Source organism: Carettochelys insculpta, chromosome 5 (assembly GCF_033958435.1).
Source record: "Carettochelys insculpta isolate YL-2023 chromosome 5, ASM3395843v1, whole genome shotgun sequence".
Lineage (NCBI taxonomy): Eukaryota > Metazoa > Chordata > Testudines > Carettochelyidae > Carettochelys > Carettochelys insculpta.
In genome coordinates, this window is record NC_134141.1 from 4,578,259 (window position 1) to 4,591,144 (window position 12,886).

The 12,886-nt window shown below is 45.1% G+C and overlaps 2 protein-coding genes across 2 annotated transcripts in view; one reads left to right on the forward strand and one right to left on the reverse strand.

Annotated features, from left to right (window-relative positions):
* The window catches only part of LOC142012987 (purpurin), a 60,769-nt gene that overhangs the window by 28,071 nt on the left and 19,812 nt on the right, over positions 1–12,886 (reverse strand). The window lies entirely within an intron of this gene.
* PDE6B (phosphodiesterase 6B) overlaps positions 1,588–12,886 on the forward strand; it is a 35,695-nt gene continuing 24,396 nt past the window's right edge. Inside the window, exons 1-6 of the mRNA XM_074994020.1 lie at positions 1,588–2,010; positions 4,557–4,709; positions 5,360–5,449; positions 7,970–8,110; positions 11,913–11,987; positions 12,071–12,135. Of these exons, the coding sequence (XP_074850121.1) occupies positions 1,588–2,010; positions 4,557–4,709; positions 5,360–5,449; positions 7,970–8,110; positions 11,913–11,987; positions 12,071–12,135 (947 nt within the window). The remainder of the gene's footprint in view (positions 2,011–4,556; positions 4,710–5,359; positions 5,450–7,969; positions 8,111–11,912; positions 11,988–12,070; positions 12,136–12,886) is intronic.

Consider the following 12,886-nt stretch of genomic DNA (forward strand, 5'->3'; position numbering starts at 1 on the left):
ACACATGTCTTCATCTTGCCTTGCTCAATGCAGAGAATCCTGCAAACCAAATCCTTCTTAAAACAGAAAATGCTGCATCATGCACATCGTTATCGTCTTTGGGAGAGGGTGAGGGAATGTACGACATGTGACAGATGCTGGCCACATCACATGATGCACTACTGGAAGACTGTCAGGTACCATAGTAATGACAACAGGATACTTACATGTACAGCACAACACCTGCATGAATACTGTAAGTTGTCAGACTCAAAACTATGTAGAGTTCTATCTTGTTAATAATCTTAAGGGCACACCATACTCCTTCATGGTATTTCAAGAGGATAACAAACTACATCACCCAAAACCAAAAAGAAGTCCTGGGGCACCTTGTAGATGAACAGATATTTTGGAGCATAAACTTTCACGGGCAAAGGCCCGCTTCATCAGATGTGTATGTCCAGCCATATCTAGCCAACATAAAGGAATTTTTCTACCGCTGCAGATGGAAGCCGTCCTTTGCCAGCCCTTATCCTCCAACAGGTTTTATCAGGATCTAAAGACCCTCGTGATTTTCCCCCTCCAATACACATGCACAATTAGGGTACCCAGAAAGTTGGACTACAGCGCCCACAGAATATCTGGAAAGCTGCTCATGTTGCTGAGTACTGATTAGGAGTGGACAGAACGTGGTGGATGAGGTCAATTGTGTCAGAACATTGCTACAGAAATCAAACCCAACCTGGACCGGAGGTTTGTGAACACTTGAGAGTGTAAGTTGTTTGTGGCCAGGAGGAGATATCCACGTGCCAGAGCACCATGAGAAAGGGCGTTCATGGAGTCAGGTCTGTCTCAGCCAGCAGCAGAATACTCTGTGTTCCTTACAAAAGGACAAATGGCCAGTATAGCTGGGATCCAATTTACCGTGCTCTGATCTGATTAGAATCCATCCCCAGCTATTTTTTACAGTCACTTATCACTAACCTTAGTAGAGAAAAAGAAAGACAGTGGTCAGTAAACATAGGGGCTGGTTGATACATTATGCCAAGCCTTTTATGTACAAGCTAAACAGATTTAACATTCACTGAAGACCTTCTTTGAGCACAGGAATAATAAGATATGCATCTTGTTAGCTAGGGATTAAACCTGAGCAGTGTATATTTAATTAGACTCTAAAGCGCTTATTTCAACATTAGAGAAGTCCACCAGAAAGAGAAAAAAACAACATATCTATTTCAGGAAGATGGATACAGCTGTGCTGTCCAAGGAACAGTAAGAGAGAGTGCTCTTAAATATTTTAAAAACATAAAACTCTACTTGTCTGTAAGGTAAGGGGAAAAATTGACTTGCAGCTTTAGTATGGGTCATTTAATCTGTTTGCTTAAGACCTTTCCTCCCACGGACTCACCTTCAACACTATTAAGGAATACCTTTCCCAGTGACATTCACTCTTCAAAAGTGTCCTCAACCTCTGCCCGTCCCAACAACAGCGTCATACAGCATTAGATCTCCTTGTTTGAGGTGCAGATCAGAAGGAGGGACCGTTTTTGGACAGACCGTATTCCTGGGATAACATATCCCAAGATCTGGGAATCTAAAAGGGTCACCATGAGTATCGAGGAAGATGATGTGGAGAAGTTTCTCGACAGCAACCCTACTTTTGCCAAGGAATACTTTGATAAGAAACTGAGACCAGAGCCATCAAGCAGTAGTCAAACATCAGAGGAAAGCGAGATACTTTTTGAGCTGATCCAAGACATGCAGGAAAGCATTAACATGGAGAAGGTTGTTTTCAAGACTCTAAGAAGAATCAGCGCTCTCATCCATGCAGATCGTTGTAGCCTTTTCATGTACCGGCAAAGGAACGGTACTGCAGAGTTGGCTACCAGGCTTTTCAATGTCGAAAAAAACAGCACGCTGGAGGAATGCTTGGTGGCCCCAGATTGTGAAATTGTCTATCCTTTGGACATGGGCATTGTGGGACATGTGGCTCAAACCAAGAAAACTGTGAATATCAAGGATGTCAATGAGGTAGGTTTTCCTTCGGTTTGCTCCTTTAATGGAATGTTGGTAAGACCTAGACTTTCTGGCAGCAGTTACAGAGTTAAGGAAAACCACGAACAGACGCAAGAGAAATCAGTGCTCTAGAAGTCCCTCATACTCTGAAACAACTGTATGGCTGGAAACCGCGGACATGGCTGTCACGGTTACTTTAACAAAACTGAACAATTTATTGTGTGAAATGTTTCACTGAGATAAACTAACAACTGATTTTGAGAATTTTGCCTTGAGTCACATTTTATACTGACTCAAAATGGAAAACTCATCCCAGTAAAAAGAAACACAGTCCTTCTAACGCAGCACCAGTGCCAGCCACTTGCTCCTGTCTCACCAGCACTGATTACACACTGAGGCACTTGTGCAGAAATGGCAAGCCCTTAGAGAGTCCAGAAATAAGGGTTTTTTTTCTGTCTCAAGTGTCTGCCATTTGGTGCAGGTCACTGTCTTCAGAGAGATTTTGGGGAGCCAAGGATTGAAGCTGTCCTTAGCACTGATCCAGGAACACGCATCAGAAGTTGTGAGTTATACATTTAGCCCACACATTTCACTATTCTTAAGGGACTTACAGCTAGGGAGTTTATTTCTGCAGCCTTACATATTCATACAGCCATTTTATATCCTAGTGAAGCATTAAATCCAAACTGAAGCTGGCTAATTTGAGTTATAATCTAAAATCCATGTGACCCCAATATGACAGCTGGGATTACTTCATCTAGCGTTCTCTTGTAGCATCTCAGCCATCTGTCTGTTTGTATAGGCCACTACTGCTTACAATGCAAACTGCAGCATATTGAAAACCGTGAGCTTTCAATCCCAACCAGAGTGAGAGCGCTGCCTGCTCAGGTAGGGGAAGCAGACGCACCCCACAGAAGTGCCATCTATGTATCTGCAGGGGGATGCAAAAGGATTATCTGAATTGGTGTTTTTCAAACTTCCTGAAAGCAGGAACCGACTCACTGACCTGTGTCAGGGAAATCTCAGGGGCTGGCACCGGTCAGTGGACTGGCTGTTGAGAAACGCTGGTCTAGATGGCTGGGGGACACAGCCTCAACAAAAGACGTCATGTCCTAGACTAGCTCTTCTTCAAGTTTTTCCATCTCTCCAGGCACCCCCAGCACTGGTCACGAGCCAGTTTTATTTTAGACCAGTGACACGCAGACTGTGGTGGTTCGGGTGATCAGCATGACCCTAGCAAGCCACAGGAGTGTGACCTCGCTGTTTCCTTTACTGTAGCACCATCTCCATTTAATCAGTGTGATGGGGGCACACTTCCTTCTATACATGCTTCTTATTTTCACTGCAAAATGACTGATCAAATATTATTACTTTATCTGCCCTGATTGGTTAATAGCACATTAAACACAGGCTGGCTAAGAATTAAATCACACCATGCTTTAAAATCACGCACTGCAAAAAGCTGCAGGAGACACGGGCAAGAGCCATTTGTGGCTTGCAAGCTCAGTGTATCACTGCTTTAGACGCTGGGAGATGCTGATGTCGACAGAGCGCTTTCCTGGGCACTGCTATTGGAGCAGTGCCAAGGGACTTAGGGCTGCCCTCTAGCAGCAGCTGGGGATTCCCCACTGGTAGAATCCCTGGGTGGCACACAACCGACTCAGAGCTCTCCATTCTGAGCAGGCTCCCCCACCCCCCCACCAGCATGCGCCACTGGTGTAAGTGGGTGTGGTCTTTGTGGGGGTTGGCAGAGCCCTCTGGTGATTCCAGCTTGTCTACGTGGCTCCTTTTCTTAGCACACAGCCTGGCCCCATATTTGCAAGGGCCCTGCATGATGCTGCTTCATCCCAGGACCCAAGACACAACTAACTGCTGGGTTATCAACAGCACTTTCCCCTCTGCCGCGGCTGGGCTCTTCCCACCAGTACACCAGCTGGGCTCTACCAGACAGTACCCTGGCAGTGGAGTGAAGGCTCAGCATATTCCCACCCCGTCCTGTGTGCTCGTAGGACTCCTTAGCCCTTCTGTCCTGGGTGCTTCTGTCAACCTCATAGGCATGGAAAGTGGTTCTCACTGGGAGGTGGTCCAAACAACAGCCGAGATCACAAACCGCCACAAGTGTGTACAGCAGCTTGCAGGGCGGGGTCGGGGGGGAGGTCCCACAGAAAGACAGTAACACTAGCGACAGAAAAATGAACCTACTGTGACTGCACCTGATGAGTTTATCTGGAGAGAATTTCCTCGTTCCTTATTCTTTGCAAGAGGGAACCTGGCTAGAATCTCTCAAACTGGTGAAATCTTTCACACGTTAAGTGACACAACAACCACAAGAAAACAAACACTGGTGTTAACACAGTGGATAGTCAGCCACCTCCATCCTGGTTAACTTGATGCTATTCCTTACACCTCAACATATGATGTCTGCAAAGCTTCCTGGAGGTGACTTCACCAGGACTGTTTTCTGGCTTTAAGACTGCTCACGTTTTGATCTGTGCTTTTTCCCATTTCCCTCTCCCCTGCTCTTTTCTTTTTTTTAAAAAAAAACAAAAACCAAAAAACAGTGCACCCACTTCAGCAGATTTGTTGATGAACTCACCCAATACACTACAAGGAACATCCTTGCAACGCCCATAATGAACGGCAAAGATGTTGTTGCTGTGATCATGGCTATTAATAAGACACAAGACCCCTTCTTCACCAGCTCCGATGAAAATGTAAGTGTCCAAAAGCTCAGTTGTAATCAGTTTCTATCATGCCTGTATCTCACCACACGTGTAATATCGGCTCATCATGGTTTTCAATCTGTGATTCGCAAATTCTTTGGGTCCCACAGCTGCTCAGGGCATTCTGTTTTCCTGATCAATCAAAAGTATGTGTACACTGCCACCCACAGGTCAAAAGCTGGAAGTGTTGTCTTTATGGGAGAAGTCCAGCTCAATGCCCTTTCTTGCACTGTGTCAAATGCTCTGCCAAGCACAAGCAACATTAAGACTCTGTTGGGTCAATTTTCCATCTCAGAATTCTAAGGCAGGGGTCTGTGGACCACAAGTTGAGTTTCCAAAGGGGTCTTCACTTCCATTTAGAGTTGTTTAGTGGTCTGCAAATGAAAATAGACTAAAAAACCCACTGCTGTAGATATTACCGTGTTGTAAAATGGGCTTACATTGGTGCAACAAATAAATTACCAGGGCAAGTCCCACTGATAATAAGCCTCATTTTATATCAGCACAAAGCACAGTATTGACACAGGTTAGCAGGTGTGAATTTGAGTGACAGACTAATGTAGTTGCAGTGGTGATATGAAATCCAGGGCCTGTGGGGCCACTGTTTGGTTCAACTCAACACTGTTTCTTTTCCATTTCAGCTTTTCCTGAGGTACCTGAATCTTGCCTCATTAAACCTGAAAATTTATCATTTGAGTTATCTTCACAATTGTGAGACTCGAAGAGGTCAGGTAAGACAAAGAGGCAGATCTCAGTAACTGTTTCACCATCTAGGTTCAGAGCTATTTCTCCAGCACTATCAGCCAGGCTGAAGACCTCACTGCCTAGGGAAACAGGGATAAAGGCTGCCATGGCCTCATCCCCTCAGAGTCAGCGTCCGTGAGTACACAGCTGAGGGCAGGATCGGGGTTTGTTCTTCTGAGTGGTGGAACTATTTGTCCACTCTATTTGTAAGAATTACCAATAAACTTACTCAGCATTACCACTACTCGCTCTTTGATTCAGCTAAACAAGAGTGCTAAATACACATCATTACTACGAAACTGAACTACTTAGTAACAATGCTAAGATTAACTAACATGCAGCCCTGGATCACCTTAAAGATTAACAAATTTATTTATTAAGTAATGAGCTTTCATGGGCGACACCCATTCCATTGGATTTTCTTACCTATGAAAGCTCATTACCTAATAAATTTGTCAGTCTTGAAGGTGCTACAGGACTGCTTGTTTTTGTGAAGCTACAGACTAACACAGCTACCCCTCTGTAACTCATATGCATTAATATTAGAGATTTAGCAGAGTGGGGTCATGGGGAATATATCCTCCTTAGTCCTCTTCCAAACCTGCATAGGATCCCAGGATCATACGTCTCTAGGGCTACGTCTACACGTGAAGCCTACATCGAAGTAGCTTATTTCGATGTAGCAACATCGAAATAGGCTATTTCGATGAATAACGTCTACACGTCCTCCAGGGCTGGCAACGTCGACGTTCAACATCGACGTTGCGCAGCACCACATCGAAATAGGCGCTGCGAGGGAACATCTACACGCCAAAGTAGCACACATCGAAATAAGGGTGCCAGGCACAGCTGCAGACAGAGTCACAGGGCGAACTCAACAGCAAGCCGCTCCCTTAAAGGGCCCCTCCCAGACACAGTTGCACTAAACAACACAAGATCCACAGAGCCGACAACTGGTTGCAGACCCTGTGCATGCAGCATGGATCCCCAGCTGCAGCAGCAGCAGCCAGAAGCCCTGGGCTAAGGGCTGCTGCACACGGCGACCATAGAGCCCCGCAGGGGCTGGAGAGAGAGCATCTCTCAACCCCTCAGCTGATGGCCACCATGGAGGACCCCGCAATTTCGATGTTGCAGGACGCGGATCGTCTACATGTGCCCTACTTCGACGTTCAACTTCGAAGTAGGGCGCTATTCCCATCCCCTCATGCGGTTAGCGGCTTCGACGTCTCGCCGCCTAACGTCGATGTTTACGTCGAAATAGCGCCCAACACGTGTAGCCACGACAGGCGCTATTTCGAAGTTAGTGCCGCTACTCTGAAGTAGCATGCACGTGTAGACACGGCTTAGGTGTCTCTATCATCAGACAATAGCTGTGCTACTACTACAGGCAAAGACATCCCCACCTCAAAACTGGTTTCCTTCCTACCTCTCTGAGGCTGCGTCTACGCAGGGCCCTCCCTTCCAGAAGGGACATGCTAATGAGAAACAGGGAATATTCAAATGAGGCATTGATTTTAATATCTCACACCTCATTTGCATAGTCATGTGAGATTTCACCTCTGGAAAAGCCCCTTCCAGAAGCTACAGAACTGTGTAGACAGTGCTCTTCTGGAAGGAACCCCCCACTTCTGAAAGCCCCCTTATTCCTCAAATGTTTGTGAACATCCTGTAGTAAATATGGATCACATTACAAATCATTGTGTGTGCGCTGTTCTTAAAAAAAAGCATGGTCTGATGTTATTTATTAAAGACCGCCTTGTATTCACATGCATTGCAGCGCTTGAGTTATTGAGTTCTTACCCAATTTTAAAAAATGACTCTTCTTGCTATTTTGGTTGCTGACGCAACCTAGTCTCTAAAGAAACTCTGGGGCAAGAATAGAATGCATCTCTCCAGGGTAGCATTCAACCGCATGAACCATGGCCCTCTCTGTTCTTTCCCTTGCAGCCACATATAACAGATCAGTCAGGGTCCTACAAACAAACAGTCGCATTCATGACACAGGCCTGATGCATTCCTCTATCCAATCTGTTCCATCCTGTGGAAAAAGCATCATCACATAATATGATTGCATCACAATGTATATGCATAAAAGGAGCCAAACTAAAGATATGGAGGCAAAATTAATCCTAGCATTCCCAATTTTTAACTGAAGACGTCACAACCTTAATGTTACTTTTGAGGATCTAATATTTTACTTCAAATTACTTTCAGGGTCAACAATTGCCATTTGTAGGAGGATGTTAGAACAGGAGGTAATTTATTTATTTAAGATTTCAAGTTTGCCTTACTCAGCTCTAACATTAACTTTTTACAAAATATTTAATGTTAGTCTAACAGCTCCCAATGAAAAAAGTCACACCCTAGTAATTGAGCTGGAACATGCAGCTTTAGTGGACTCCAGAATACATTTCTAGGAATGTGAGGCATTTAATTTTTTATGTATTGTCCCAAGTATAGTTAGCTTTCCAGGAGGAGCCATCTATAGTTCTGTTTTTATTCTTCAGGTGCTGTTGTGGTCAGCTAATAAAGTATTTGAGGAGCTGACGGACATCGAGAGGCAGTTCCACAAAGCTTTTTATACTGTGAGAGCATATTTGAACTGTGATAGATATTCAGTGGGCCTTCTTGATAGGACCAAAGAGAAGGTGAGCATTCATGTAACAATAACACAGCAGGGGTTTTTAGATTGCTGCTAAAGGTAAATCGGGCAATTTCTGTTAAGATCCCAATGTATGACATTATGGGGTGTTATCTAGATCAGCAGGGAGCCATAGCCCTCCTGCCAGGCTTTCAACTTGGGTTGCTCACAAACAGGCAGGCAGCATGCAGGTCACCCTGAGACTGTCTGGGTGTGACACAGCCTTGGCCCAGCAGCTTTCCAGCTCTCACCAGTTCTGCTCTGGCTTCACCAGCCTTGGTTGCCACACACAGGGTGACCCCAGTGAACTTCTATTCTTGCATTGTCTCCAAAAAATGTGATCTGCTCTGTCCAGCCCTCTCCTGAACAGTCCAACAATAATACGTCCAATTGTCCCTCTGAGGGGATTGAGAGACAACCGTTTGCCACTTTAAATGGAATTACCCAAACATTTCGGTGCACTTGATTACTTTCAATTAAAGAATAAAACCAAGTCATTTAACTTGAAAGAAAGATTTTGAGTACAAGTAATGTGGCATTAAAGTCAGAAATAGTTACAAGATAAAACCCTTCTGAAACAAACTAGACTTGGTTCAAAGTGAAGTCCCCTTACAAGGAACATTGCTGACCAAATGGTCAGATCAGGATCTGCTCCCAAAGTCCAATAGCTGTTACTTTTGTCTTCTTAGGTGATAAGGGACAGAGAACTGGGGGGTATTTTTGCTCCTCACTTTTATAGTTCAGTCACCATTTGAAATGCATTTTTCTCAGACTGACCCTTAAAGAAAGTTCTTTCCAGCTGAGAGCAAGGAGACATGGAGTCTTCTGAGAGAGACATTTTATGCTGTTTGCCAGAGTGCCGATTTGTTTGTTCTCCTGCCCTCACTTCCTTGCCAAGGACTGGACCCTTGATAAGAGATAGCTTATCAGCTGTGACAGGAACTGGCTGGAGGCATTAAGTGCCCTTTTGTTTATGATCTTCTTGACCTGTTCTGCCTCAATGGGGTTTGAATATGTGCCGCCAACATCATTCATGGGGAATTCATAACTTTACCTACGTTGTTGGTACAGAACTGACATTCTGCCATGATATTATTGATCAGCAAGTTATTAGTTTTCAAACGATACCTCCCAAGGGCTATTTTGTAGACACATTACTGCAAGAGCGTGTAAGGTACAGGGGTGCATTCTGTTACACTGTGACAATACAAATCGGTTCTGGACTATGGTTATCTTGAAAGTGCCCATGAGCCCCGAAGAAATTCAGGGGGGAGGAAGCAGAAACTGTAACCAGGAGTACAAGTCATGGGGAGTAGAGACTGGGACAAGGTGACAGAACAAAGAAGTTGAGGGGAATGAGGCAAATGGATCCAACCTCAAACAACACTCTCTCCAAAGCCTGAAATGGAACCAAAGATTCTGGAGTCTGGACATTCCTGATGTCAGTGAATCTCTCTGAAACCCCAGGCCCAAGGGGCCTGTTCCCTACAGTGCTGGTTCACTCAGCAACAGAAGATTGGCCTTCTCTGTCAGTCACAACGTTTGCTGAAGTGGCTGGGGTCTGTGCAGTGGATCTAAGAAGTCCAGCCTCAACTCCAAGTGATTTGACAGCAACTTGATGCTACCTTCTGCAGTTTATTTTTTCAGTTTGCCTTTTAAGGACGTAGTTGTGAAGCTAATTTAAAGTTCCTTGCAGAAGTTGTTCAGCAGTGCAATCCTTTCTGGTCAGCTTTGGTTGATCTGAAGCATTATCACCTTAGGCAATTACATGAACTGCATTAAAATGACATTAAGATTACCAAATCCAGCATTCCAAGGGCAGGGCATGCCAGACTGAAGGATGCTCATTCAACTTCACTTCCCTTGTGTATCTGCATGAAGGTCCAATCTTTGATTACATGAACACAAACTTATTTCCAAGTCACCCCTGTCTTATTCATTGCACAGGATGGATTTGCCCCAGGGGTGGACCAGGGTTGTGTGTGAAAGGCAGCTGCTGTCCGTAGGAGCTTGCTGCAGAATTTGGAAGGTGAGCAGTGAATGAGGCAGGGGACTTCAGGAAGACAAAGGATGGTTACTCAGCTGAATGCATCTCTGGGGAATTAGATTCTATGCCTGATGCTGCTGCAGAATTCCTGTGTGAAGCTGGGCAACCCACTTGCACCGGCTTTTTCATAGATGGTCACTAACTGTGTGTTTCTCATTTTCTTAGCACTTGACTTGAGGCTTGTGCACAAGATATGCTGAAATGCTGAGCACTCACAGCTGCAACTATAGTCAACAGAAGCTGTGTTGTGAACACGTGAAGTGCTATGTCATGCTAAGTAGCCTGAAAAATCAGATGCCAGGCATCTTCAACTGGGCACTCAAATTACTTTACTCTCCAAGCCTCAGTTCCCCAGCTCTCATGTGGGAACAATCCTCAGCTCACAGCAGCATTGTGAAAATAAATGCATCACTGTTTATGAAGCACTCACATACTGTAGTGGTGAGAACCACAGACAAGCCTGGGAGAAAATGAATAATTTTGTCTTCAGAACAGGATTTGAGTAGCATTCAGCACAGGAAGCCTGGGGCCACATGCTGACCAATACAGAAAATGCGAAACTGTTCTTCATTAAATGAGCACTGTGCCCAAGAGAGAAACCGACAGAACACCACTAGCCATCAACTACAGTCCTCAGCTAAAACCTCTACAGCGCATCACCAGGGATTTACAAGCCATCCTGGACAATGATCCCCCACTTTCACAGGCCTCGGGAGACAGACCAGTCCTTGCCCACAGACAACCTGCCAACGTGAATCAAATCCTAACCAGCAACTATACACTGCACCACAGTTACTCTAACTCAGGGACCCATCCATGCAACAAACCTCGTTGCCAGCTCTGCCCACATATCTACACTGGCAACACCATCACAGGACCTAACCAGATCAGCCACATCATCGTGGGTTCATTCAGCTGCACATCTACCAATATAATTTATGCCATCATGTGCCAGCAATGCCCCTCTGCTCTATACATCGGACAAACTGGACAGTCTCTACGTAAAAAAATAAACACACACAAATCAGATATCAGAAATGGCAATATACAAAAACCCGTAGGAGAGCACTTCAATCTCCCAGGCCACACAGTAGCAGACTTAAAAGTAGCTATCCTACAGCAAAGAAATTTCAGGACCAGACTCGAAAGAGAAATTGCTGAGCTACAATTCATCTGCAAATTCGACACCCTCAGCTCAGGCTTAAACAAAGACTGTGAATGGCTGGCTAAATACAAAAGCAGCTTCCCCTTCCTTGTTGTTCACACCTCCAGATCAACTCCTGGTAGTAAGCCTCACCCCTCCTGACTGAGCTAACCTTTTTATCCCCAGCCTTGCTCTGGCTTATTTATACCTGGCCCTGCAGATTTCCATGACCTGCATCTGATGAAGTGAGTCTGTGCTCACGAAAGCTCATGCTCAAAACTTTTCTGTTAGTCGATAAGGTGCCACAGGACCCTTCGTTGCTGTTACACTGTCCATTTTGTGCACTGACTGAGCCCAGAGACCTTTGGAATGAGACAGGGACAAATTAAGTTTTCCCAGGTTATCTTAATTGTGGTATATTCCTAATGTCTGAGTGCTTTAACTGGCAACATTAATATTTTAATGTAAGATTTGGTGTAATTTAGAGAGCACCATGAAGAAACATGGTAAATAATAATATGGACAGTAGAGCCCCACCTGTTTCAATGTCCTGCCACCAATAGACTTACTTATACATAGTAAAACTAAGAGTTTTCTGGGGGGGCATTTTTTAAACAGGAATTTTTCGACTTGTGGCCAGTTCTAATGGGTGAAGTACCACCTTATTCCGGACCTCGGACTCCAGATGGCAGAGTAAGTGGATGACCCAGTATCCCACCCCACCCCCAACTGTGTAATCTCACCATGAACTTGAACCAGGATTTTCTTCTTTGTAGGAAATAGTCTTTTACAAAGTCATTGATTATATCCTACATGGAAAGGAAGATATTAAAGTTATCCCGTGAGTAAGCAAAGCGTTAGTGCCGTGTCTAGAGCTCTTTCTGCTGCCTCAGTATAGCGCAGACCAATAGGAGATGTATCTGAAGGGAAGGATCCCCCATAAGCTGATGAGCAGGGTCAAATGTGAAGGAACAATGAAATATGGAATCAGAGGGTTAAACATGTCAGTATTTGGTGGTTGCTTCTATTTATCAGGACTTTCAATTAGAAGGCAACAAGCAGGTCCCTTTATCATTGTGATAACATCGGCTCACAGGTCAAGTCCCACGTCTGTGGCCACACAAGTCCAACGTTCTGTTCCTATCCCCATCTGCCCAGTCCTGCATCTCCAGCTGTCCCCCTGACAGCTCTCGCTGGCTGCTCTGACATTTGCCTGGGTGAAGAGGTCACTAGCTCCCCTGTCAAGCCCCTTCTCTCTTGCGTTTCTCATTCCCTGACTGTCCTTCCTGTCGCACAGACTCCACCTCAAAGCCAACTCTGACTCCTTCTTCTCCCCAAGCCCTGCATCCAAGCTCAGTCATTCCTGTTAGTTTTATGTATCTAGAAACCATCCTCCATTCTTCCCATGAGATCTGCCATGCCGCCTTCTGTCTGTTCTTGACAGCTACAAGGATCAGCCTCCTCCTTTAGCTCGCCTGTTCAAAACTTCTACATCCTCCCAGTTATCACTGTTGAGATGCAACTCTCCCAGTCAGTGTCCATCCCCTCCCTGAACCTTGGCTAGCATGCTCCAACCAGCCACTTCGAATTCA